Raw genomic sequence first — 23,733 nt, forward strand, 5'->3', positions numbered from 1 at the left:
ATGAAATCTAACTTTTTACACATGTACACCACTGTTCAATATTTTGGGGTCAAAAAGATTTTTTGTTTTTAAGAAAGTAATTTTTTTTATTCAGCAAGAACACATTAAATTGATCAAAAGAGCTTCACATTGTTGTTTTTATTGTATTTTTGAATAAATGCAGCCTAAGTGAGCAGAAGAGACATATTTCAAAGTAGAGCTCTGCATTTCAGCCTGGGGCCGTGCAGAGTCGTACCACGCAGTGGAAAAGTGCCATATGTTAATGTTCTGAATTGGGGCTGGTGTGGTGCCTGTTTTGGGCTTCTCCTTATTTTTATATTTTAGACATCCATCAATTAGTGATGAAAAAAAAAAAAATGCCGCGCTGGTGGAAACGACACGAGACCGTGCTACCGCAACTGTCAAGAGCGGCTCGGCAGTGTTTATTGTCCCGGTAGCAGCATGTATGGTGCATGCCGTCAGCGCAGCTGAACAGTTCTGCTTTCAAATACACCCAAGAGGCTTAAGCTTGCCGGAAAGCAGGGGCAAAAGTAGTTACCATAAATATGGGGAAATAGAAAGGAGATATTTGAATTATTTACTAATAAACTAGTGTTTTCTGAGTCTGTGTCGCAAGGATGAAGTTGCCGATACCGACTCGCCATCTCCTCATTAGACGCGCCTTTAGAGAGAAGTTCATCTTTACGGATTATGATTATAATGAAATTTATAATATAAAAGTTTTTGTTTTCGATTTGTTTTATTTCATTAAGTAATCATTGAAATCTTTCTATAGATATATTTATCATGTCTGTGAGGTATGTTTTCACTGAGTTTCGGTTAATTGTTGTACTCCTGTTAAAGACAAGACAGCAGAAAGGGCATCATGTTTGTTTTCTTTATCTTATAAAAGCACAACATTTTGTTGATATTGTGAGTGCACACAAATAAAAGTAGACCCTTTGCAGTTACGAATGATTACTCTTACTTTTTTGAGCAAAAATGACGGCGTATCCACTGAAAAAAATGCAAGTGATGCCAAGCCTCTCCGCACAAACTATTGGATATAGCACACATTTATCTAGGTTTAATGTTTAAACATTGTTATATGCTTGATATGTTTTATATCTATAGATTTTATATTAGGCAAGTCGTTATGTTTTGAGAAGACTAAATTGATCAAACATAGGGCTCACTGTCTGCCACTGACCTCTTGGTCGTTACTTCTACGTTTTTCTAAACTAACTTAATAAAAAAACGAAACAAACTTTTTTTATTGTAAACAATTCATTGGTGCATAATGTGCACTTAAAATGTAATAACCTGCCCCTGTATCACAATATTAAGGCATTGTTTTAGCAAATTAACTTTTGTTCTTGATTCATTTTGGTATGTAATGCCCACTTTTCAAAATCCATACAATTTCTGATGGTTAAAATGGCTTTTTGAGATTTATGAGATTTTTCTTTCCTCCTGAAGATCCAATATCCTTTACATACAAATAATTTCTATAATTCAAATTACAGAAATAAAATGGGCTGTACTGTAGCTGACATTTAAACATTTTGTCACATCTTTGTTGCTAAGAGAAGACAAAAATGCTGTATTTTGAATTTTAAAACTCACAAAACCTGGAAAGATCAATAGGTTTTGGAGAGATTAGAGTTTAGAGAGACACCAAAACAAACTCTCACCAATCAGCAAACCACAGAGCTTATTGCATTGTCAGCTAGACCAATGGCCACATTACATATTGTTCAGGGAATGGTGACTCAGAGCAGGTGAATCTGCTATTGAGCAAGTCCTGCAAGGCTATATGTCATACTTTCTGGTGGAACAGAACATCCCTCTTCGTTCATTCCACCTCATTCACCAATTCATCATCTCAGACACACACACACGCACGCACGCACGCACGCACACACACACACACACACACACATACATAAATATTACATGTTAATTGGCACTCTTCTTTTCCCCAAGCACCTAAAGTCAGAGTCTGCATGGTTAATAGTTAACAGCGTTGTTTTCTGACTATTAGTGAAAGCAGTGGAGGTCTGTAGCTTTGCTTAAGGATTAATGTCCTCATTAACATTGCACAGCTCACCTGTTCCTTAAGCATGCATGCAGTCTTTGTTTGTTTTATCTTGCTTCATCGATTTATCCATCAGTGCTGCCATCCATCCATCTAACCAGCCCTTATTTGTATTCTGCTAATCACCTTTCTAAAAGGAACAGTTCACCCCAAAACAACAATTCGCTCCTTCATGTCATTCCAAACTTAAATGATCCCATTGACTTTTATTGTACGGCCAAAACTGATTTGCATTACAACAAAAGATTACAGATTTGAAATGACATTTTTGGTGACCTCTCCTTTCAAATGATCAGTCTGTTGACACAAAATCATCTGTTATAATTTTCATCCAAGCTCTTTAGTCTCGTTTTTTATTTTAATAATAGGAAACAGATTGACTTCTGTTTCACACAAACTAACTCAGTCTCTTTGAAGTCCAGCAGAATGTGGAAAGGGGGCTCCTCTGCACTCATGAAGTATTCATGCCAGTGTGTGTGAAAGTGCATGCTTTGCACGTCAGCGACGTGTGTTCATGTGATTGAAAGAGAGAATGTGTGTGTGCAGACAAGTATGTGTGGAGCATGCTGCCTATCAGTGGAGCTTTGCACAGCAGCTGTGTACTGACACTGTGTCTGGGAGGGAAATGGAAAGGGGGCTGGGCTGAGGAGAGGAGAGGGAGAGAGCGAGTGCAGCAAAGCGAGAGGGAGAAGGTGAGAGCGACTAACCAGACTGAGAGAGACGTGGAGAGTAGACGGAGAGGACCGCTGGACTTCTGCCAGGGTTTCCCAGCAACAGCAGAAGCAGGAATTGACTCTTTTTTCCCCTCATCCTAGTGGATTTTCCTTTTCCACTGCCTTCCCTGGGAGATCTGTCATTGGGAGAGTGGAGAAAAAAGAAGTGCAGCACAGAGGGAGAACGTGCCCCCGCCCAGCTTTGATGCAGAGGTGAAGTGAGGGCTACCTTGAAGTGAAGAGGAAAAAAATGTGTTGAAAGTTTTGGGTTGCAAACTCTACCGACAGGTGAGAGGAAGCACCAAACTTTGGGAAGTCGATCACCGGAGACTTGCTCTGCGGAAATAGAGTGTGGCGGAAAATGCATCTCTGCAGGAGCACCACATACTTGTTTGTTTTACAGAAAACTTTTGAGGGTCGTCATGACCATTTCTGACATCTCCTTATCGCCCTGTTCATCTCATCGCACCTGTATCCACTTCCTCGTCTGGGAATTTGCATGAAATGGACCCCTGATGACAGTGACAGTAATCACATCGCCCCATCCTCCAGCTGACACCTCTAGCCCCCTGTCTCCAGCCCGCCTTCCGCAACCGCCCCGCCTCGCTCTCACATGTGCTGGGAGTCATGGAGTGCTCTTACCGGGGACTGGAATGAACAAATTAATAAGCTGCTTTTCTCACCGCTGTGATGATATGCCCTCTGAACTGAGATAATGGATTGGAGAGAACTGTAAGTATAATGGACTCTTTTGAGTTGTTTATTGACGTTACATGCATTTTTCAGTAAGGTTTGTGCAGTTCAACTTGTTCTGGCAAACCAAGGATGTTGGGGTTGATTCCTAAGGTTTTTTTTTTTTTGTTTTTGTTTTTTTTTTAAAACATAAATGCTGTCAGTATTTACTCACAGTCAGTGGGGTCCAAACAACACTGAACCCAATTAATTTGAACTGTATGGCCAAAAAAAAAAAAAAAAAAAAAAAACAACTGAAATGAGGGTTAGTAAATTAATAGAATTTTTCATTATTGGGTGAACTACCCTTCTAACATGCTGCTCCATTGTTGAAAAGCTAAGTATATATAATTAAGGTTGTAAAAGTGCTTCAGTAATCACAGTTGCACTGGTTTGCTCTCAGTTGCAATCCTAAAACTTCACTTCCAAATTCAGAGGCAGACTGTTCACTACAGGGCAGGGAAAGGAGATTTAACAGGTGGGTACATCTGGATAAAGCCCAGCCTAGCGTATCGGAGCTCACTCTACCATGCTGCTTTGCACCCACTCTGGTCACTCAGCTTTGTTCACTCCAGACTGATATCTCAGTCTTTTGTGTGTGCGTGACTGTGTTGTGCTTCATAAAGAGCTTGTAAAGCATTTGTCGTGCAGCCAGACGTGGTGAATGTGGCTCTCTGCCCTACGTGTGGGCGTGGGTCTCCTCTTTATGTTAGAGGAGGAACTGTATGTATGTGTGTGTGTGAATATGTGAGGTGTGTGGAGGAGGCAAAGAAGAGGCTATGTCTCCATACATTTGTTTGGTTTGGTTTAACATTAATAAAACCCTCCTCCTCTCACTCAAGTATTTTTTTCCCAACCTCTTATTTCCACTATTACGAGCTCTTCATCTTCACTCTCAGTCTCTCTCCCTCATTCACACCCAGAGTCCAAAATTAACAATTGACAAGTGCCAACTGGGAATAAAAATTGGCTTTGGTGAGTAAACAAAATGCCCTGCTGTTTAATTTTAATTTATTAATTTAAATGTGTTTATTATTTAATGTATTATTTTAATGTATTATTTAAATATTTATTTAAATGCGAGTCTAAATCTAAGTTTGAGGAAGTAATGAAATAATGTGGAAAAAATATTTAAACATAATATCAATATGTACGCTTTTAATATATTTATTGTTAGTAACATTTTTGCAATTTATAAAAAATGCAAACTTAATTATGCTTTGTTTCAATTTATTCATGCACATAGAAATAATGCTAAGTGCTAATTTCTTTCTGTAATCTTTGTGTGTTTGCACACAAATCCCATCACACCTTTTAATACATGGCACATGCACATTTCCTGTGGGGGCCTGCTCTTGTGTCCTTCATGGAGACTGTAATTACACAGTGTTCTCTGTGATTTTTCACCCCTGAAGAGCCTGTGCTGAAGGAGTTTGAGGGAGAGAGAGAAAGGATTTGAGGAAGAGTGAGGCATTTAATGAGCTCAAGTTTTTCTCCTCAGGCCCTTCAACCTTGTGCTAACAGGCATAAAAACAAAACGTGAGCTGGAAAACACACACAGCTTTAGGTAGCTTGCATCTTTTAACCATTGCCAGACATGTATAGTCAAAAGCATGTGGACAACCAAACACCAAACCACTATGTACATTTTCATTAATAGGGATGTTGTCCTTCCTAAAAGGTTCTGCTCCTCTGGGAATGCATTACATTAGGTGTTGGAACATGAATGCAGGTTTTCTCACGAGCATAAGTGAGGTCAGGCACTGCCGTTGGGTGAAGATTTGACTAAAACTGGAAAGCCAAACCCAGGAGTCTCCACATACTTTTGACTATGTAGCTAATTATAATTTGCATCTCAGTTATCATCCGTCGACATTGGTCTGTCGGACCACTCAGCTGTCTTCTTTGATTTGGAATTACATCGACCAAGTTTGTGTACCACTCGAACTGTGACATTCCGAAAGTGGAAATCTATTGATCAAACAGATTTTTCAAGTACTGTTGTTTCCATCTTAGGTGATTTGCATTTATTGATTTAACATCGTTGGACGAGAAAGTTTCACAGTTGAATAATACTCTTATTGCTTAATTACTTTTGCTCCTCTGTGGACACGCAAGGTCACTTTTGCTTGTGCTGCTCCATTGTATAATGATAATTTGCGCACTAAGAAGGCTGCCTGTCGGAAAATGGAGCGTAAATGGCATCTCACTGGCTTGAATGTATACTATCTAGCTTGGAAGGATCTTCTGGATGATTACAGACGACTAATTAAGACTGCAGGATCTTCTTATTTCTCCCAGACTATTGAAAAGAACCAAGGAAACCTGAGACACTTATTTCAAACTATAAATTGTCTGCTGCAAGTTAATGCTGTTTCTACCTTGCCTGTTTCTCAGCAGTAATGTAATTAATTTCTTAATTTTTTCAATTCAAAAGTTGATAATGTCCTTAAACAAATTTCCGTTTCACCTGTTTCTACTACCATATGTCACTGTTCACCAGAGTTCACTGGTGTTCTTATTAACTTTCCTCAACTTGATACCGAGACTCTTAAATGGGAGGTATCTAGCATGAAATCTACAACTACCTTGCTTGATCCTATTCACACTAGCTTATTTAAATCTTGCTTTGATGCTTTGTGTCCTGCTGTTCTCAGTATCATAAACGACTCCTTACAGACTGGGGTTGTTCCAGCAGCATTAAAGATTGCTGCTGTGACCCCTGTACCTAAAAAAGAAAATGTTGCACTGGACGACTTCAATAACTTTCATCCTATTTCAAATTTCCCGTTTTTGGCAAAATTACTTGAGCGTATTGTTGCCTCTCATTTGTGTAACCATCTCACAGTTAATAATCTTTTTGAACCTCAGTTGGGTTTTCGTAAATTTCACAGTACTGAAACGGCCTTGGTCAAAGTCATCAATGATTTGTTGATGGCTTCTGATACTGGTGCAACATCTATTCTTATTCTTCTTGATCTAAGAGCCTCATTTGATACTGTGGATTACAGTCTACTACTTACTCATCTTGAAAGAGTGTTTGGTGTGTCTGGGACTGCCTTAAGGTGGCTGAGGTCTTATTTTACTGACCGCTCCCAGTTTGTTTCTATGGGTGGTTATACAGTAGGTCTAAGATTAGTTCTGTCTCAACTGGCGTCCCTCAGGGGTCGGTGTTAGGTCCTTTACTTTTTAACATTTATTTGTCACCTTTAGGCCACCTTTTGAGATTGCTCGGCCTTCATGACCATTTGTATTCCGACAACACACAGATTTATAAACATTCAAAACCTCATGAGCGCCTTGATGTTGCTTATTTGTCTGACTGCATCACTGAGATTAAAATATGGATGCATAATAATTTCTTGTGCTTGAACAGTGGTAAAACTGAAGTTTTGTAATCAAATTTCTAAAGCTGGTTGTCTGTCTCTGACTCTTGACGGCTCCGTTTTGGATATCCAGAGTCGAATAAGGAACCTTGGAGTTATTTTTTATGCAAATCTGTCTTTTGATTCTTTTGTCCCGAGCACTATCAAAACCTCTTTTCTCCACCTTAGAAATATCGTAAGATTGCGTCCTATGTTAAATTTTACAGTCGCAGATATGCTAATAAATTCCTTTGTCATCTTGGGGTTAGACTATTGTAATGCTCTTTTAGCCAGAGCTTCTAAATCTACACTGAATAAGTTGCAAATTTGTACAAAATTCAGCCGCTAGGATTTTAACTGGGACTAGAATTGGCAGTCATATTACTCCAGTGTTAGAATCTTTGTACTGGCTCCCGGTCAGGTTTAGAGTGGATTTCAAAATTATGATGCTTACTTTTAAAGCATTACATGGACTGGCACCATATTAGCTTACAGAATTGTTACATCCATACACTCCTAGTCATAGATTGCGTTCCTCTCAGTCAAACTTGTTGCTGGTTCCTCAAACTCGTCTAAGATCTATGGGTGATAAGGCTTTCTTTTTCTGTGCTCCTGTCCTTTGGAATTCTCTGCCTCTTGAACTTAGGGACGCTCAGAATTATGATGTTTTTAAGGTTCAACTTAAGACATTTTTTTTTAAACTTGCATTTGCTTGTTGATTTTGTATTGTTTTTATTGTATTGATTTGAGAAGCTGCTTTTAAAGGTGCTTTATATAAAAGTTTATTATTATTATTACTTAAGTCTCAAGTCTCAAGTCTCGTTTATTTATATAGCCCTTTCTACTACAACGTGGACCAAAGGACTGTACATCTAAAAGCATGGAAACATCAAGAAAAACAACAAACAAAATATAAAATGACAAAGTCAAGAATTAAAAGAAACAGAATACAAATACGTTTTCACACGAGTTTTAAAAACATCAACTGACGGTGCAGATCTTATATAACCATACATAAACCTGCTGGACCTGCTGGACCTAAGACTTGAACCCGAAACCTTCAGGTTACAAGTCTGACTCTCTAACCATCAGGCCACGGCTACCCCCCATGTCAAGCCAGCAGCAAAGAATGGTTATGGACACAAGAAAACTACATGAGGTGATGGCTTTGCCATCACAGGAATAAATTAGGAATAAATTACATTATAATATATATTATAATAGATAGCAGTTATTTTAAACTTGTAATATTTCGCAATATTTCTGTTTGTACTGTATTATTGATCAAATAAATGCAGCCTTTTTATTTGTTTATTTATTTAGGATCAAATAAATGCACCTCATTTAGTTTTCTTGTGTCCATAACCATATTCTTTGCTGCTAGATTGCCATAGACTCAGAAACTGTTACTCATCCATTGCAGGTCTAATGCAAGATGAACCTCCTGGACATGACTCCTTTACTTAACCTTTTGTTTGCTGCTCTTTCACAGGGCTGCCCAGAAGCTGAACCTCTCCAAATGGAAGAAGTGTCAGCCGCTTCCACCTTCCCCACCTGACCCAGAAGAGCCGTTCTTCTACACTGATGGCTTCAGCGCTGCCTTGCAGCTCTCACCCCCACCTGTACCCCCATGTTTCCTCAGGGCAGGGTCAAAGGTTAAGGACAGCCCCGGCATGGGAAAGGTACAATAATGTTGTCATTGCTAAAACTTAAGTTTATCTTTTATCATTGTAGAGATGTTTTCTTCTATATTAATAAAATGACATCATGCATAAACCCCTGATTGCCCTCTGCTCAAGAATGCCCCGTGGGTTGATCAGTTTGGCTGGTTCTCGAGTTACCATCAAAGCAGACTGTGTGTGACAGCATGAGTTGGCCCAGTTGTCCTGATTCCCAGGCTGTTGGAATTCCAAGAAGCTCCTTCAGAATGCCAGACAGCATTCCTCACTGTAAGTGACTGACAGGCTGTAGGAGTGGGAAAAGCAATGTATGAAAACAGAAGGGTCAGAGAATGACATCAGGGGGCGTTTGAATGAAATATATATTTCTCTATTAGAACAGAGCTGTTTATTAGTGCTGGACAGTCTGAGTGTGGAAATGCTTATGATATCCCAATGTCTCAAAGAGCCATATTTGTGCCTCGTTCTTGAATTATTTGAACACCAGATTTGTGAGCATTACATCTGGTGATCTGGAATATTATTTCCTTTAAGTATATGAACAGATCAAATGTTGTTTGCTATTTGGGATTGTCTGAACCTGTAGCAATGTAAATGAGCAATGTAAAATAACAGGGATAAAATAAGCAAACTAACAGCCCTGATTCTCCAGTCGTTTAATATCAGTGCTTGGGCTTAGTATTAAAATTCCTCTTTTTGTGAAAAGTACAGTAAAGTATATTAAACTAAACTAAACTAAACTAAACTAAACTAAACTAAACTAATAAAACATCTCCCTTAGGAATGCATGATATTAAAATTTTGATAAAACACTGCTAAAATGATAATTTTTTCATATTAACTGAAAGAAATTAAAATTCTATATAATTTTGTCTGAACTGATCAAAGATAAAAAAAAAAACTAAAATCAGTTGTTTTAAATGCTGCAAGTGAATTTTATGCATCACAAACTTCAATGTACCCACATTTGTAATGTATAGAATTAAAAATACATATTCGTTTAGAGATTTGCTGAAGACTGCTTTTAACTGTTTCAAATTAGTGTTTTTAAAGATTAACTCATAGCATTAGATGACAGCAAAGGTAATCTAAATGTAATATATATATATATATATATATTCACTATATACTGTATATATGTCCAGTATGCCCTACCAACCAATACCAATTATATATATAAAAAAATAACAATTCTAATAATCGCCAATAATCCTCACGGTGTCGATATACAGTATTGTGCATTCCTAGATCTCCCTAATGTGGGCTTACAAGCAGTACAGGGATGAGTTGACTATAACGTGTTTTGCCTATAAAAACTCCATAATTCTTAGTGACTGGATGATAACTGTCATGCTAAAGTATGTTGGTACTCATTAAGCAGAGCACTTAATCCTTATTAGTGTACTTTGAGTCACTTTGTTTAAAGAGCACCTGCTTAATATTAACTTAATGAGCTGAGGTCATGTGCTTCTGCCTTCTCTGAAATATCTGAACATATACTGCTACATCTTGACAAGCAACTGATAGTTTCATATATACTCTCTCATGGGACTCTCTAGAGTCTAGAGCATCATGAGCATCTCAGCATGTTGACGCTATTTTGGGTAACAAATTCATTCCTTTCCTTAACACCCCCTGGAGGTTTAAAAGCCATGAAAGACTGCATTGACCCACGTATGACCCTCCTCCAGCACAGGTGATGCACTCTAAATAAATTCAAAGAGATGGTTTAGGATGACTTCTCAGTGGGAAAGTAAGAAGATAATGTATGTTCTTAGCATTAGATACTATAATAGAATGCTGACTCATAAACAACAGCAGGTGGTGCAGGGAGATGATTTGCTCATTAAGTGAAGTGACGTGACATGTGGCCAAGTGTGGTGACCCATACTCGGAATTAGTGCTCTGCATTTATCCCATCCAAAGTGCACACACACACGGAGCAGTGGGCAGCCATTTTTTGCTGCAGCGCCTAGGGAGCAGTTGGGGTTCGGTGCCTTGCTCAAGCGCACCTCAGTCGTGGTATTGAAGGTGGGAGAGAGCGCTGTACATTCACTCCCCCCACCTACTATCCCTGCCAGTACGAGACTCTAACCTGCAACCTTTGGGTTACGAGTCAGACTCTCTAACCATTATGCCACGACTTCCCAAAAAAGGAGACTGTCCTTGCATGGGCCGAGAATTGGACCCGGGTCTCCAGCATTGCAGGCGAGAATTCTACTACTAAACCACCAATAAGAATGGCGAGGTCACCTGATCTATTCCTTGAAATGCACCCAGACACCTCTGGAGAAGTCAGCTTATTACATCATCCTCATATCCATTGCAGTTGTGGGGGGCTATGTGAATAAAGCGATATCCTTCCCTTAATTGCGCAGCTGATTGTGTTGATGCATTGTGCAAACACAGCACTGGAAAATGTGCACAATAGGCATTACAAGTTTTCTAAAGTCACACCAAAGGCAGGCAGCTGCAAGTTTTTAATGAGTTTTATCAAGAAAAAGACAGTGAAGTGATTGCTAATAAGCCCCACTGAGTTGAAATATGTTGCCTGCTGATTTTGAGGCACTTGTAAAGAAAATGGGTATGAACACTCTCATTTTTTTTATTTTTGGAAGAAGGAAATGTCAAAGTGCTTAGAAAGCAAAGGATAGAGAGTAATAGGTGATTGTGGGAAGGTAGCGGTAATGCAGTGAGTGTAATGAAAGTTTATCTGTGTGGAAATGATTATGGATATTGACACATCCTGGTGCTTTTGCACTAAAGGGGAATTGTTTGATTTGCTTTTTTTATTGCAACTTCCAAAAAATGGATTTCAATTGTATCATTGATAAATTAATTGCTTAAAACTCAGTAATTAAAAGACAAAAATATTTTTTTGACAAAAGACAGTTTGCAAGGATGAGCAAGGATCAAGTTTGCGAGGATCTATTTATCTGTCTGTCATTCCGTCTGTCCGTCATTCTGTCTGTTGTTCTATGTCAGTTTGTCTGTTGTTCTGTCTGTCTGTCTGCCTTATCTGTCTATAAATCTGTCTGTCGTTCTGTCATTATGTCTGTCTGACAACTGTTGTTCTGTTTGTCTATTGTTCTCTCTTTCTTTGTCGTTCTGTGTCTGTTTTTCTGTCTGTCTGTCTCTGTCTGTCTATCTATCTGTCTATCTATCTATTTATCCACATTATCCAGAAGCCACATTAGATCACAAAAGGAAGTTACTTCAAACATTCAACTGATGTTGTGGAGTTTGTCATTGCATTTCATTTTATTATTGGACCTGGATCCCCAAGCTTGCGAAAATACATTTTCTGGACTACCATGTCAATCCCTATGTTGGAAAAAAAAAATTGTTTTTATAATTGGATTTGTTTTATCTTGCCTAGGCATAAGTGACTTTTAAAAGCTTCTGGTCTTCCATCTATTCCTTGGAAGGTAAAGCTTAGTCTGTAACAGCATTTAATGCCAAACATGTCTGTATAAGTAAGGAAAATAGTGAGCCTGATCGGGCAACAGATATCCTTATTGTCTGCCAATTGAATTCTTTATCTCAGTGGAGGACCGTAAACTTCAGGGGCTGTTTGTTGCTGAAAGTGTCCCTAGTGGCAGAGCTATAAAACAAGGTGTTAAACACAGACAGCTGAGTACATTATTGCTTCATTAAGTAGGTGTTATAATGAACTGTTCTGCTTCAGTCATGTTTCACTTTGCTATCATTTATGATTATGACTGTAAAAAGGGGAAAGATGTTGCATCCATGCTTTGTGTACATAATGTGTCTCATGTGTACATAAAGTACATAATGCGTCTCATAGTGATTATTGATAGTTTATGCTACTCTGTCAGACACATAGCTAAGGATTCATGGTCCCTAAATAAAGTTCTTACCTTTTAAAAAAGTTTTTGATTTAACTATTTCTATTTTAATATATTTTAAGATGTATTTTATTCCTGTGATCAAAGCTGAATTTTCAGCAGCCATTATTCCAGTCTTCAGGATCACATCTTTCAGAAATCATTCTAATAAGCTGATTTGGTGGTTGAGAAACTTTTCTTATCATCATCGATATTGATAATAGTTGTGCTTCTAATATTTTCATGGAAAACGTGATGTATTTTATATATATTTCTTAATATAATGTGTCTATCAAGTGTCTGGTCAGAACAAGGCGGGTCTGTTTTCTGTTTTCCAGCCACACTTTACAGGAGGATGTCACCTATGTGGGAGCAGAAGGGCTTTGGGAATCTCCGTATTCATCTTCTGCTTATTACATGCTTTCCACTTTGCCAGTATGAGGGGCATTCTTGGCCAGGAAACTGAAACACCTTATTCCCAAACCACTCAATAATTGTGAGAATTAGTGGGTGGTTGGAGGGTGCAATTACAGCTGTATGCTTTAATTCAGCCGCAAATTCAAAAAGAACTTGTCACAAATAAAATCATGTAGAAATATAATTATGATATGAATATAAATGTGTGCTTTGCAGGTGAAAGTAATGGTGAGGATATGCCCTGCCAAAGGATCACGAGACATCTCAGAATCCATGTCCTTTCTCAAGGTAGACGGCCATAAGAAACAGCTGACCTTTTGTGAGCCACCCACCTGTGCACGCTCCACCTCTGCCACCGCCCCAAAGACGTTTACCTTTGATGCTGTCTTTACCCAGGATGCTTCACAGGTACAGTAATGGTATAAAGACTTACATTTTTGGCAATCAGAATAATAAAAGCAAGCATTTTACAAGTTACACCAAGGAGATATCCCCTATTTCCTGTCTGTACTTATAATTTTATACTGAACAAAAATCTTCACAGAATTGATGTCTAACAGGCAGGACATAGATGCTGAGATCAAAGCAATACATAAGGGAGATATTCAGTTTCACTTGGTTTGCGAGATAGATAAAAGGTTTGGGTTGGTGAGTTGGGGTTATCGTTCCGAGCCCACAGCGCCTGAAGGGATCTCAGAGGAAAAGATAACAGAGCTCTTTTCTCTGCTTCCTGCTGATCTCTTTGGGAGTTTCGATTCTTTGGGTTTCCCTGTCCTAGAAACATCAGGTCTGATGATCAATGACTACCCCACATTGTTCAAAACAAAAGAGGCTTTGAACGAGCATACATCAGAGGTGGTTTTTACAACAACACTGTCGAAGCTTTCCTCAAGCTACAAAACACACACACATAATTCCAGGGTTTGAAATCTTCATCTGTTTCCGTACTGTATTCTGCATCTCTTTGGGAAGTTTCAAGGATGAGCAAGGATCAAGTTTGCAAGGATTTATCTATCTGTCTGTAATTCTATCTATCTGTCTGGCTGTCTGTTGTTGTATCTGCGTGTCAGCCTATCTGTCTGTTGTTCTGTCTGTCTATCATTCTATCTGCTGTTCTGTCTTTATGTCTGTCTGACATTTGTCGGTTATTCTGTTTGACTGTTGTTCTGTCTCTCTTTTTGTTGTATTGTCTGTCTGTTTTTCTGTTGTTCTATCTACCTGTCTGTTGTTCTGTCTGTTGCTCTGTCTGCCATTCTATCTGTCTGTCTGTCTATTTACCTGTTTGTCACTCTGTTTCTGTCTGTCTTTCTGTCATTCGATCTATCGCTCTGTCATTCTGTCTGTCTGACATTTGTCTGTTGTTCTGTTTGTCGTTCTGTCTGTCTGATGTTTTGTCTATCATTCGGTCTGTCTGTCTGATGTTCTTTGTCTGTTGTTTTACCTATATCTCTGTCTATCCTGTCTGATGTCCTTTCTATCATTCTGTCCATCTGTATTTCTATCTATCAATCTACTGTTTTTTCTGTCGTTCAATGGTTCTATCTGTTGTTTTGTCTGTAAATGTATCTGTCTGTACAACTAATACTGTAAAACAGTTTGAGTTATTATTTAAATCTGGGTTTGTGTCCTCAGGCGGAGGTGTGCTCAGGGACAGTGGCAGAGGTTATCCAGTCTGTGGTCAATGGGGCAGATGGCTGCATCTTCTGTTTTGGTCAAGCCAACCTCGGTTAGTAAACATCAATAGTAGCCCATATTTTGCTGTAATTCACTTTATTGTTGTGATAACTCACCTCCCTCTGTTACAACTCTTCATGCTTTGACAGATAATGAATTGTTCAGAAACCATTTTAGATGGAGTAGCCATCACTTACAAGAGGTGAAAGGAAAAGTGATGTAAAATACACTGTTTTGGCTGCATTTGAAATTTCCTAACAAGGAGGCAGAGAAAATGCAGGGAGGGCATATGTGTTTGAGCAGTAATAGCAGTTTGTTGAACACAAAGTGCCCTCTTTTTACAATTTGTGTTTGAAAAGCGCTCAGTTTCTCTCTCATACTCTCTTGTTGTTCAGCCTCCCACCATGCTGCTTCAATCCCCCTTAGTTAGCTTGGCTGCTCATTTGCTCTGCTTTAGCGTGATATATTCTCTTAAGACTAACATCCTTGTGGGTTAATTTTATTAGCTTAGGGGTGTTTTACATAGACAGTCCTATTATTAACACAAATCCTATTATAGACCTGCTCTTATATCATTATGTAGTCACGCAAAATTAATCAGTGGACAGTGTAATTTTTATCATGTCTATGTTGACAAACACTGCTTACTTATTTTATGACCTTTTTTAGCTAAATAAGAACCATATAAGGACAATTAAAGCATAATGTTAATCTTGAATGTTCAGTTACATCTTTCATTAGCATTAGCCAGTTTTTCTCACCGTAGCTCACCTTTACCTCAGGCAAAAGCTACACCATGATTGGCAGGGACAGCTCTACGCAGAGCTTGGGTGTGGCACCCTGTGCTATCTCCTGGCTCTTCAAACTCATCGAGGAAAGGAAAGAGAAGACTGGCACACGATTCTCCATACGCGTGTCTGCTGTGGAAATCTGTGGCAGGGAGGAGGTGCTGAGAGACCTGTTGGCTGACTTTTCCAAAGGGACTTCCCAGGAGAGTCAGAGTGCAGGAATTTCCCTGAGAGAGGATCCGGTCTGTGGATCACAGGTGCATTAGAGTTTGTTTTTAGTTTGTGTTCCTGTAACTCAAATTATAGAGCATGGTGCTAGAAATGCCAAGGTCATGGTTTTAATTCCCAGTGAAAAGATTAAATAGACAAATTAAAATTTAAGGTAATTTTTTTAAATGTTAAATGTAACATAATTAGGTGCAACATTATGTCTTTTTTTATATACACTACCGTTCAAATGTTTTGGGTCAGTAAGACATTTTGATACTCCTATGCTCACCATGGCTGCATTTATTTGGTCAAAAATGCAGTAAAATAGTTATATTGTGAAATCTTATTACAATTTAACAGTTTATAAATTATAATTAACATATAACAGTTTTTTTATTTTAATATATTTTAAAATAAATAAATGTTAATTATTAATTTCCTGTTTATTCCAGTCTTCGGTGTTACAGGATTCATCAGAAATCTCAATAAACTCAAGAAACATTTCTTATTATTATATATTAAAGTTGAAAACAGTTGTGCTGCTTAATATTTGTGTGAAAACCATATTTTAATTATTTTTTATTTTTTTTATTTTAATGATTAGAAAGTTCCAAATAACAGCGTTTTTTAAAATGGAAATCTTTTTAAACATTATAAATGTCTTTACTGTCACTTTTGATCAATTTAATGCATCCTTGCCGAATAAAGTATTAATTTATTTTTTTTAAAGAATCGTACTAACCAGTAGTATGAAATTGCAAGTCATTTGACGTTCTTTGACTACTGCCAAAATGAAAATGTTCATTAATCCAATTAATCAAAATCAAATTGCTTCTGTCTCCCTTCTCTTTCTTTATCTACGTGTCTCACTCTCAATTCAAAATTTGTTCAGCTGCAGAACCAGAGCGAGTTGCGGGCGTACTCTGCAGAGAGAGCGGCGTTTTTCCTGGATGCAGCTCTGGCAGCACGCAGCACCAGCAGATCTGACTGTAAGGAAGAGGACCGGCAGAATTCTCACATGCTCTTCACCCTACACATTTCCCAGTACCCTATGGAGAAGAGTACCAAAGCAGGAAGTATGGCTCACTGTGCTCATTTTCACATTTTTTAGGAAAACTGTATTGAAATGTGATATATATGACACAAGCTATTTCATATATGGCTGTTTGTCTTTTAAGAGCATAATAGTTGACTTTTAATGTTGAAAAGAAATGTTAAAGTAATATTTTAAGTAGCTATACCTTAACATACAGGCCTTAAAATAATTAAACTTCAAAGGCAATTTACCTCCACCTCAAAAATTAAGTTATAGCACTGCCTAAGACTGTTACCAAGGGCAGCCGATACCTCTCCATGTTCACTGAGAGTATCAGTTACCTCAATTTAGTCCCGCTGATAATGGCTCTACGAGAATGCTTACAAGAAGGGTTAGCACATTTTCATTACTGGGCATAGCCATCCTGTCAAGTCAGCATGTCAACATTAGAATGGTCATTAATATTGCACTCCCATCGCTGCAGTGTAAGCTGGGTTCTGGCCATTGACACTAGCCAGAATAGGTTTTAATATGTAATGAGGCTGGAGTCTCTTCTGCAGAGATGTTTATAGAGCGCAGCATGAAATGAGAAGCTTGTTTACATTCCCGCTCCACAGAGGGTTTCGGTTCTGGGCGCTGGCTTTGTAAATCCTACTGACATGAGGTTAATGGCTTCCATCTCAATGTGAAATAAATGCATCTTCTGTAATGATACTGAATGAATTTTACTCTAGTGACCTACATGGGACTGTAATCTAACTAGCTGTACTTACTTTTATTGCTTGCTGTTTGATGGACTGCCAAGGATATTGAATCCCCATGTACCTAGCAGAGATCTTAAGTCCAACTAATGTCTCATAAGGTCCCCTGCAACACTGTCTCAGCTTAATGTGCAGAGACAACTAAGTCATTTGTAGTCATTTGTACTGATCAAGTAGAAACTACTGCTCTTTCAAAACAGGACAAAAGTCTTACTGGGTGTCTTTGCTTTTTATTAAATTATGTTTAGGGTTTTGGAATGAAGATGTGCCCTGTAAACAATAAAACTGTGTTTAAATGGGAAACCCAGAGTCTTTAACCTGGACATTGGGAGTGAATTTCTGTTTTAACTTTGCAGTGTCTGGGAGTCATAGCCGTCTGCATCTTCTGGACTTGGGCAGTTGTGAGTCTGATTTGAGTCAAACACGAGATGGAGGGAGAGGCCAATGTCTGTCAATGGCTGCCCTTGGAAATGTCATCCTAGCCTTGGCCAATGGAGCCAAGCATGTGCCATACAGGTATGTGTTTTGTGGTTGAATTAATCAATATAAACCAATAGCGGGAGATGATAGATCTTTGTTAATGGTGGTAATGTGTTTGTGAGCACACTCTGTGATCTAAATCTGCAAGGGTTTCATTCTCACCCTCCTCAAAACAATGGCCAATTTGCCAGCTTTGCAGGGAGAGAATGCAGCCAGGGTGAATTGGACTTGAGGTGGGATGTATTGATAGGAATGTGGGTCAGGGAGTAAGAGATTTACGCTGAAAGAAAATCAAGAAATACTCACTGGAAGGTGGGATAGTAAATACAGTGACATGAGCAGGGCAAAATAATCTTTTTCTTTTAAATGTTGCTTCAGAAAATAACATCCTTCATAACAGAATAAAATAAAAACACTCCAAATCAATTCATTAGAGAGTTAGCATCATTTTCTTTGGTTTCTTTTTATTCAAGTATGATTCATAATCCTCTATTTTAAGACAACTTCTCAATGATCTTAGAGGGAAGAACGTTGCAAAGCCTAGCTTCCTTTTTGGCTAACGAGAACATTTTTTGATGTATAATTCAGAGACAGCAAGCTTACCATGCTGCTGAGGGAATCGCTGGGCAACATCAACTGTAGAACCACCATGATCGCCCACATCTCTGAGTCACTAGCCAATTATGCCAAATCTCTCACCACTGTGCAGCTTGCTTCCCGTATTCACCACATGAGAAAGAAGAAATCCAAGGTTTGTGATTCAAAAGATGTATTTATTATATGAATTATATTTGGTTATGTATTAATGGTTATTTAAAAAGGAGGTATCCATATAAGGCAGTGAGTAAGACACTTCTCCTTTGGTGTGCACTTTTCACCTTTGTTGATATTGACATACTGTTTCGTGAAGGGATGCCTCTCTGTATTTATTGTGCTCTGTGAAAGAGCTTTCTGCCAAAATATATTGATGAGTGTGGTATGTTATTTTGTTCAGTATGCATCAAGTTCCTCTGGAAGGGAGAGCTCCTGTGAAGAGGGACACATCAGACGGAGACCCTTCTACCCTCGGACTGTGGCTCTTGACCCAGACCACCCTGCAATGTTATCCAGTGACCCAGATTACTCCTCCAGCAGTGAGCTTTCATGTGATACAGTGATCTATGTGGGGCCTGGTGGGACTCCTATTTCTGATCATGAACTCAGTGACAATGAAGGCCCACCAGCATTTGTTCCTATCATTCCCTCCCTGAACAAGAAGCATGTAAAAGAGGGACCTAAGTCTGATGGGGACCACCTCAAATGTAACACCTTTGCAGAGTTACAAGAACGGCTTGAATGTATTGATGGCAGTGAGAGCACATCTGTTTTCACCAATGAAGGAAAAGGCCAACAGACAGCCTCCAAAAGTAGAGTGGAAAGAGGGTCAGAAGGGGCTTCTGTATCAACCAGGACTGCCAAGTCCTCTCTTCAGAAGTCTGCACACCTGCAACATGGGGCCACATCTGAAATTAACACAACTTTAAGGCAAGATTCAGAGCCTGTTGTTAGAGAGAAAGTCTTTAGTAGAGTACCTATACAAAAACCCAATGCCTTTTCATCCTTGCAGAGCCTCTCAAAGGCTTCTGTTTTGAATACTGAGTCGAGTTTAGCCGCACGGGCACCTCCAGTAGGTATGAGTCAACAAACCCTAAGGCAGGGAGAACTCAATGACTCCCCAATTACTGACAGATCCCATCACCTCAGTAGAAGTCCTGTGGAGGTGAGTCACCTACGTGCTGCTCTGAGGAACAGGTGCTTCGACAGGGATGTTTTAAGGACTACAGTTACACTGCAGCAACCTGTGGAGCTCAATGGAGAGGATGAGCTGGTGTTTACAGTGGTCGAAGAGCTACCTGCTGGTCTGGTTCCAGACAATGGGAGACCATCCAGCATCATTAGCTTTAACACACACTGTTCTTTGCAGGCTCTGGCATCTCACTCACGGTCTGTTAGCATTATCAGCAGCATCAATGATGAGTTTGATGCATACACATGCCAGATGAGCAGGTCCCAGCTGAACCAAGCTGCTACTTCTAAGTCACAGGAGGAATTTACAGCTGGATATGCAACTGCACATTCTTCAGTCAACTCCTGGTTTAGCAAGACAAATAGTTGTACCCCAAGTAGTAATAAGACTGAAGGGAGCCTCTCATCAAAGGGAGTGTGCAAGGGACCAGTCAGCAGCTCCATGATGGATTTACCTGGTGGTTTACACACAGAGTCTTTCTCCCAGCAAAGAACAAATAGTCCATTGGGTGACAGTGGAATTTGCTTTTCAGAACAAGACTATGATTCTGCAACCAATGACAAACTGTCCATATCTAAGTGCCCTCTATCTCATGACAGTACCAAAGCATCCCTTGGTGGTCCAAAGTTTATAAGATCTAATAGACTCATGGCCTCACAGTCTGCCCAAATCTCATTCATTTCTACACTCCCTCGAAAAAGCACCCAAATTGCATCTTCTAGCAGAAGCTACAGCCATGAGCTACAACGCCAAGGTAGTAGAATAGATGAACAATGGACCCACTCTAGTAGGGGGCTACACTCAGCTAGGAATTCTGAGTTTAACTCTGTTAGTAAACCACCAAAAAATGGCACAAGTGGGATTCCGTCTAGAAAGACAGGCAGGAATAGCAACAGTGTACCTCGCCCTCCTAAAATGCATATATCAACCACATCTCAAAGGGTTGTGGATGGCTGTGAGAAGTCGAGCATTAAGAAAGGGGACCTGAGCAAGATGCCTCAGCTCAAGAGAGGAGCCACCACTCTCGGCATGGTATCAGTGCCCCGTAGTTCAAATGAGATAAAATGGGGTAATGATTCCTTGCAAATGACTGGTAGCCTGAAATTCTCATCCTTAGGAAAGAGAGCTAATGGACAGAAGGGTAGTATGCTCCCTAGGTCTGGAAGCATGTCCCCCCCTGCTCCACCTGTCCGAAAGTCAAGTCTCGACCAGAGAACACGGATTTTGTTGTCTCCAAGTGCCTTAAAGTCTGTAGGTAATGATGGAACAAGATTGTCTTCCTCCAAAGCATCGGTTTCTGAGGAGGACTTTAATGGTCGAGTTAGAGGGGAATCCTTTAGCTTTAAGTCATCCAGCCTGAAGACAGCTTCTAGTCTCAGATCTCATATAGCTAAAGGAGACAATGTAAGGCATTTTGGTAGTCTTATGTCCCTTGAAAGGTGTGAGAGTTTAACCTCAGTGGCTTCCAAACCAGTACCCTCAAGGGAAAACAGTAATGTCAGTATCAGTAGCACTGACAAATCTGCTAAAATGGTGTCAAAACTTGGGACTCCCTGTTCAATATCTATTCCAACCGCCACTTCCCCTCCATCTACTAGTGGAATTTGTAAGCTTGGACAGATAAAACCAAGTATAACTTCTAGATCCATTGTTGGGAATGGCAACAAAGGAAAGGCCTTGTCGAGTACTGGTTCAAAGTCTTTTAGCTCCTCCACCAAGTTCCTTGCTGTGTCAGCTGCTCGGAATGCTAGTCTACCTCCAACTGGAAAACTCCCAACTTGCTCTGTCATAAGCTCCAATGCTAAACAAGGAAGGGGCACTATTATGGGCACAAAGCAAGCAATTCGTGCAGCCAACAGTCGGGTCAGTGAATTAGCAGTTGGAAGCTCCAAGAAACACCTCAGGGGCTCTGACCAATCAGATGGCAACAATGATGCCAGAACTTCCAGCGAGACACCACTGGCTGCTCCTTTGCCTTCTCCTTACAGCAAAATCACGCCCCCTCGCCATCCTCAGCGCTACAGTAGTGGCCACGGTAGTGACAACAGCAGTGTACTTAGTGGTGAACTGCCCCCTGCCATGGGGCGCACTGCACTTTTTTATCACAGTGGAGACAGCAGTGGTTATGAGAGCATGATCAGGGACAGTGAAACTACAGGCAGTGCATCTTCTGCCCATGATTCCATGAGTGAGAGTGGAGTGTCCAGGTCTAGTCGAACAAAGGCCTCAAAATCTCCCAAAAAGAGATCCAATGGTGAGTTTTACTGTGAAACCAATCAGGGCATTATTTACTGGTGATCAGTTTAAGATTTATTTATTAGATGGCCTTCAAAAGTTAGAATGGAAAATAGGTAGTACAGTGAAGGTTGTTGTAATTTATGTTGTGTTGTTTGTTTAGTTTAGGTTTTTGTAATTTGTTTTTTATTTGTGTGGGTGTTGGTTAATAGTTACATTTTAAGATTGGTTCAGTTTGTTTTGTGTGAATGTCTTAGCCAGATTTTACATCACAGTTGTCCAGTATGACTGCCCCTACAAGCAGTCAGTGGGGACATATGGGACCAAAACCAAATCTCCACTATTTTTACAGTCTGACATAAAGGCCACTCATGTTGCACAGTGTGCCATGGCTTTTACCTAAGATTCTGCAAGGGCAATAAATATTAGTAAAGCATTCCATCTAGCCAGTCAGTCTATTTAGTCCAAATTTATGAACCCTAAGGTTATTAGGCATATCTGGTGTTTAATATGCATTCACCCTATTCTGTAATCTGCATTTACTCAAAAATCATTTTTGCTTTAAATCCTTTAACCTCTTGCAAGCCTCATGCATATTTAAAAGCATGCCCACAAACTCTGCTGTTCATCTTCGGCCTACATGAATAGCATTACCCTGTGTAACTCCTCTAGGCCTGCAGCGACGCCGTCTGATTCCTGCTCCTCTGCCAGACACCTCTTCTCTGGGCAGGAAGGTTGGTGCAGCAGGCCAGTGGGTCGATCTACCTCCACTGGGGGGTACTATGAAGGAGCCCTTTGAGATCAAAGTGTACGAGATTGATGATGTGGAACGCCTTCAGAGACGCAAAGAAGGGTTGACAGAGGTAAGAAGATTAGGTTTAACAAGTGTGTTCTATGCTGTTTGTATGCTAATTTATGAAGTAAATAGCAAAAGTTTAGAGTGAAGTAAATAACTGTGTTCAAGTAGTTTATGTGTCAAGCAATGCTAAGTCTTAAAATAAATAAATATATAAAATAAATATAAGTGTTAGTATGAGGCTAATAAGCTATTTTAGAAGTGGAGTAAATTGAAGAAGTGGAGTATTTCCACTATATAAGACTTTTATTTTTGTAAAAATTTGTAAAACAATCCTACAATTGATTTTCAATCCTTTTCACTTTAGTGTTCAGCATGTGGCTCAGTCCCAGTATGATGGAATAAAATCAATATTTCATTTATGCTAAACTCAGAAGCATCAGATAGCATGAGATTTTGATGATTCTCTTACATCTGACAAGTGCAGTTGTCAGAAATGAAGCTTATCTCTGTGACAGTTACTTATGTTGGCTAATTGATTTTAGATTGGACTGATAACTTTGGTTAGACAGGGATGACTGGTGTTGTAAGATGGAAAGAAGTGGAAAAAGATTAGCAAAGGTCTTTCCAGAGAGAGGAAGAGTTGGTGAGAGAGATAGAAGGAGAGAGAGCATCAGGGAGGGGTCAGGGGTGCCTGTGATGAATGAGGTGTGGCTCCACAATCTGCAGCCTGCCTGATTGGTCTTTATGGCCCACTCCACACAGCGCGTCCATGGGACATCAACCATTTCTCTGTGAGTTTCTAACCCTGATCACACAGGCAATTGTGTGGAGAAGATGAGAGGAAAAGACATTAACTCAGTTGAATGACGCTCTGATTTATTTTCAGTTAAGAAAAAATTATCTCAGCTTGCATATTAGAGTCTGGCAGTTTGCTTAACGAATTAGGCTGTTCAGTCCCTTGTCCCTTATGTATGTGTGAAGGTAGGAGGTTGTATAACTGCTAAGTTTATATATGTTTTGTGAAATTAAATCCTATTTGCAGTGGGCATAGCATAACAGCTTGAGTTTTTCTTCATCTATAGTTCACAAACCTGCGATAATTGAAGATAAGAAAAGGGCATTTCAATTGTTAT

General features: G+C 39.5%; 1 protein-coding gene across 2 annotated transcripts in view; it reads left to right on the forward strand.

Annotated features, from left to right (window-relative positions):
* The window catches only part of LOC109053124 (kinesin-like protein KIF26A), a 50,046-nt gene that overhangs the window by 20,663 nt on the left and 5,650 nt on the right, over nucleotides 1-23,733 (forward strand). Inside the window, exons 1-10 of one of the 2 annotated variants that reach the window (XM_042777771.1) lie at nucleotides 2,725-3,522; nucleotides 8,380-8,569; nucleotides 13,048-13,239; nucleotides 14,464-14,557; nucleotides 15,288-15,550; nucleotides 16,396-16,579; nucleotides 17,657-17,816; nucleotides 18,369-18,531; nucleotides 18,775-21,820; nucleotides 22,474-22,664. In XM_042777771.1, the coding sequence (XP_042633705.1) occupies nucleotides 3,506-3,522; nucleotides 8,380-8,569; nucleotides 13,048-13,239; nucleotides 14,464-14,557; nucleotides 15,288-15,550; nucleotides 16,396-16,579; nucleotides 17,657-17,816; nucleotides 18,369-18,531; nucleotides 18,775-21,820; nucleotides 22,474-22,664 (4,500 nt within the window). In that variant the 5' untranslated portion in view covers nucleotides 2,725-3,505. Of the gene's footprint in view, nucleotides 1-2,724; nucleotides 3,523-8,379; nucleotides 8,570-13,047; nucleotides 13,240-14,463; nucleotides 14,558-15,287; nucleotides 15,551-16,395; nucleotides 16,580-17,656; nucleotides 17,817-18,368; nucleotides 18,532-18,774; nucleotides 21,821-22,473; nucleotides 22,665-23,733 lie in introns of those variants that run through there. The other variant, XM_042777770.1, reaches the window with a different exon arrangement.

The sequence above is a fragment of the Cyprinus carpio genome, chromosome A20 (assembly GCF_018340385.1).
Source record: "Cyprinus carpio isolate SPL01 chromosome A20, ASM1834038v1, whole genome shotgun sequence".
Classification (NCBI taxonomy): domain Eukaryota; kingdom Metazoa; phylum Chordata; class Actinopteri; order Cypriniformes; family Cyprinidae; genus Cyprinus; species Cyprinus carpio.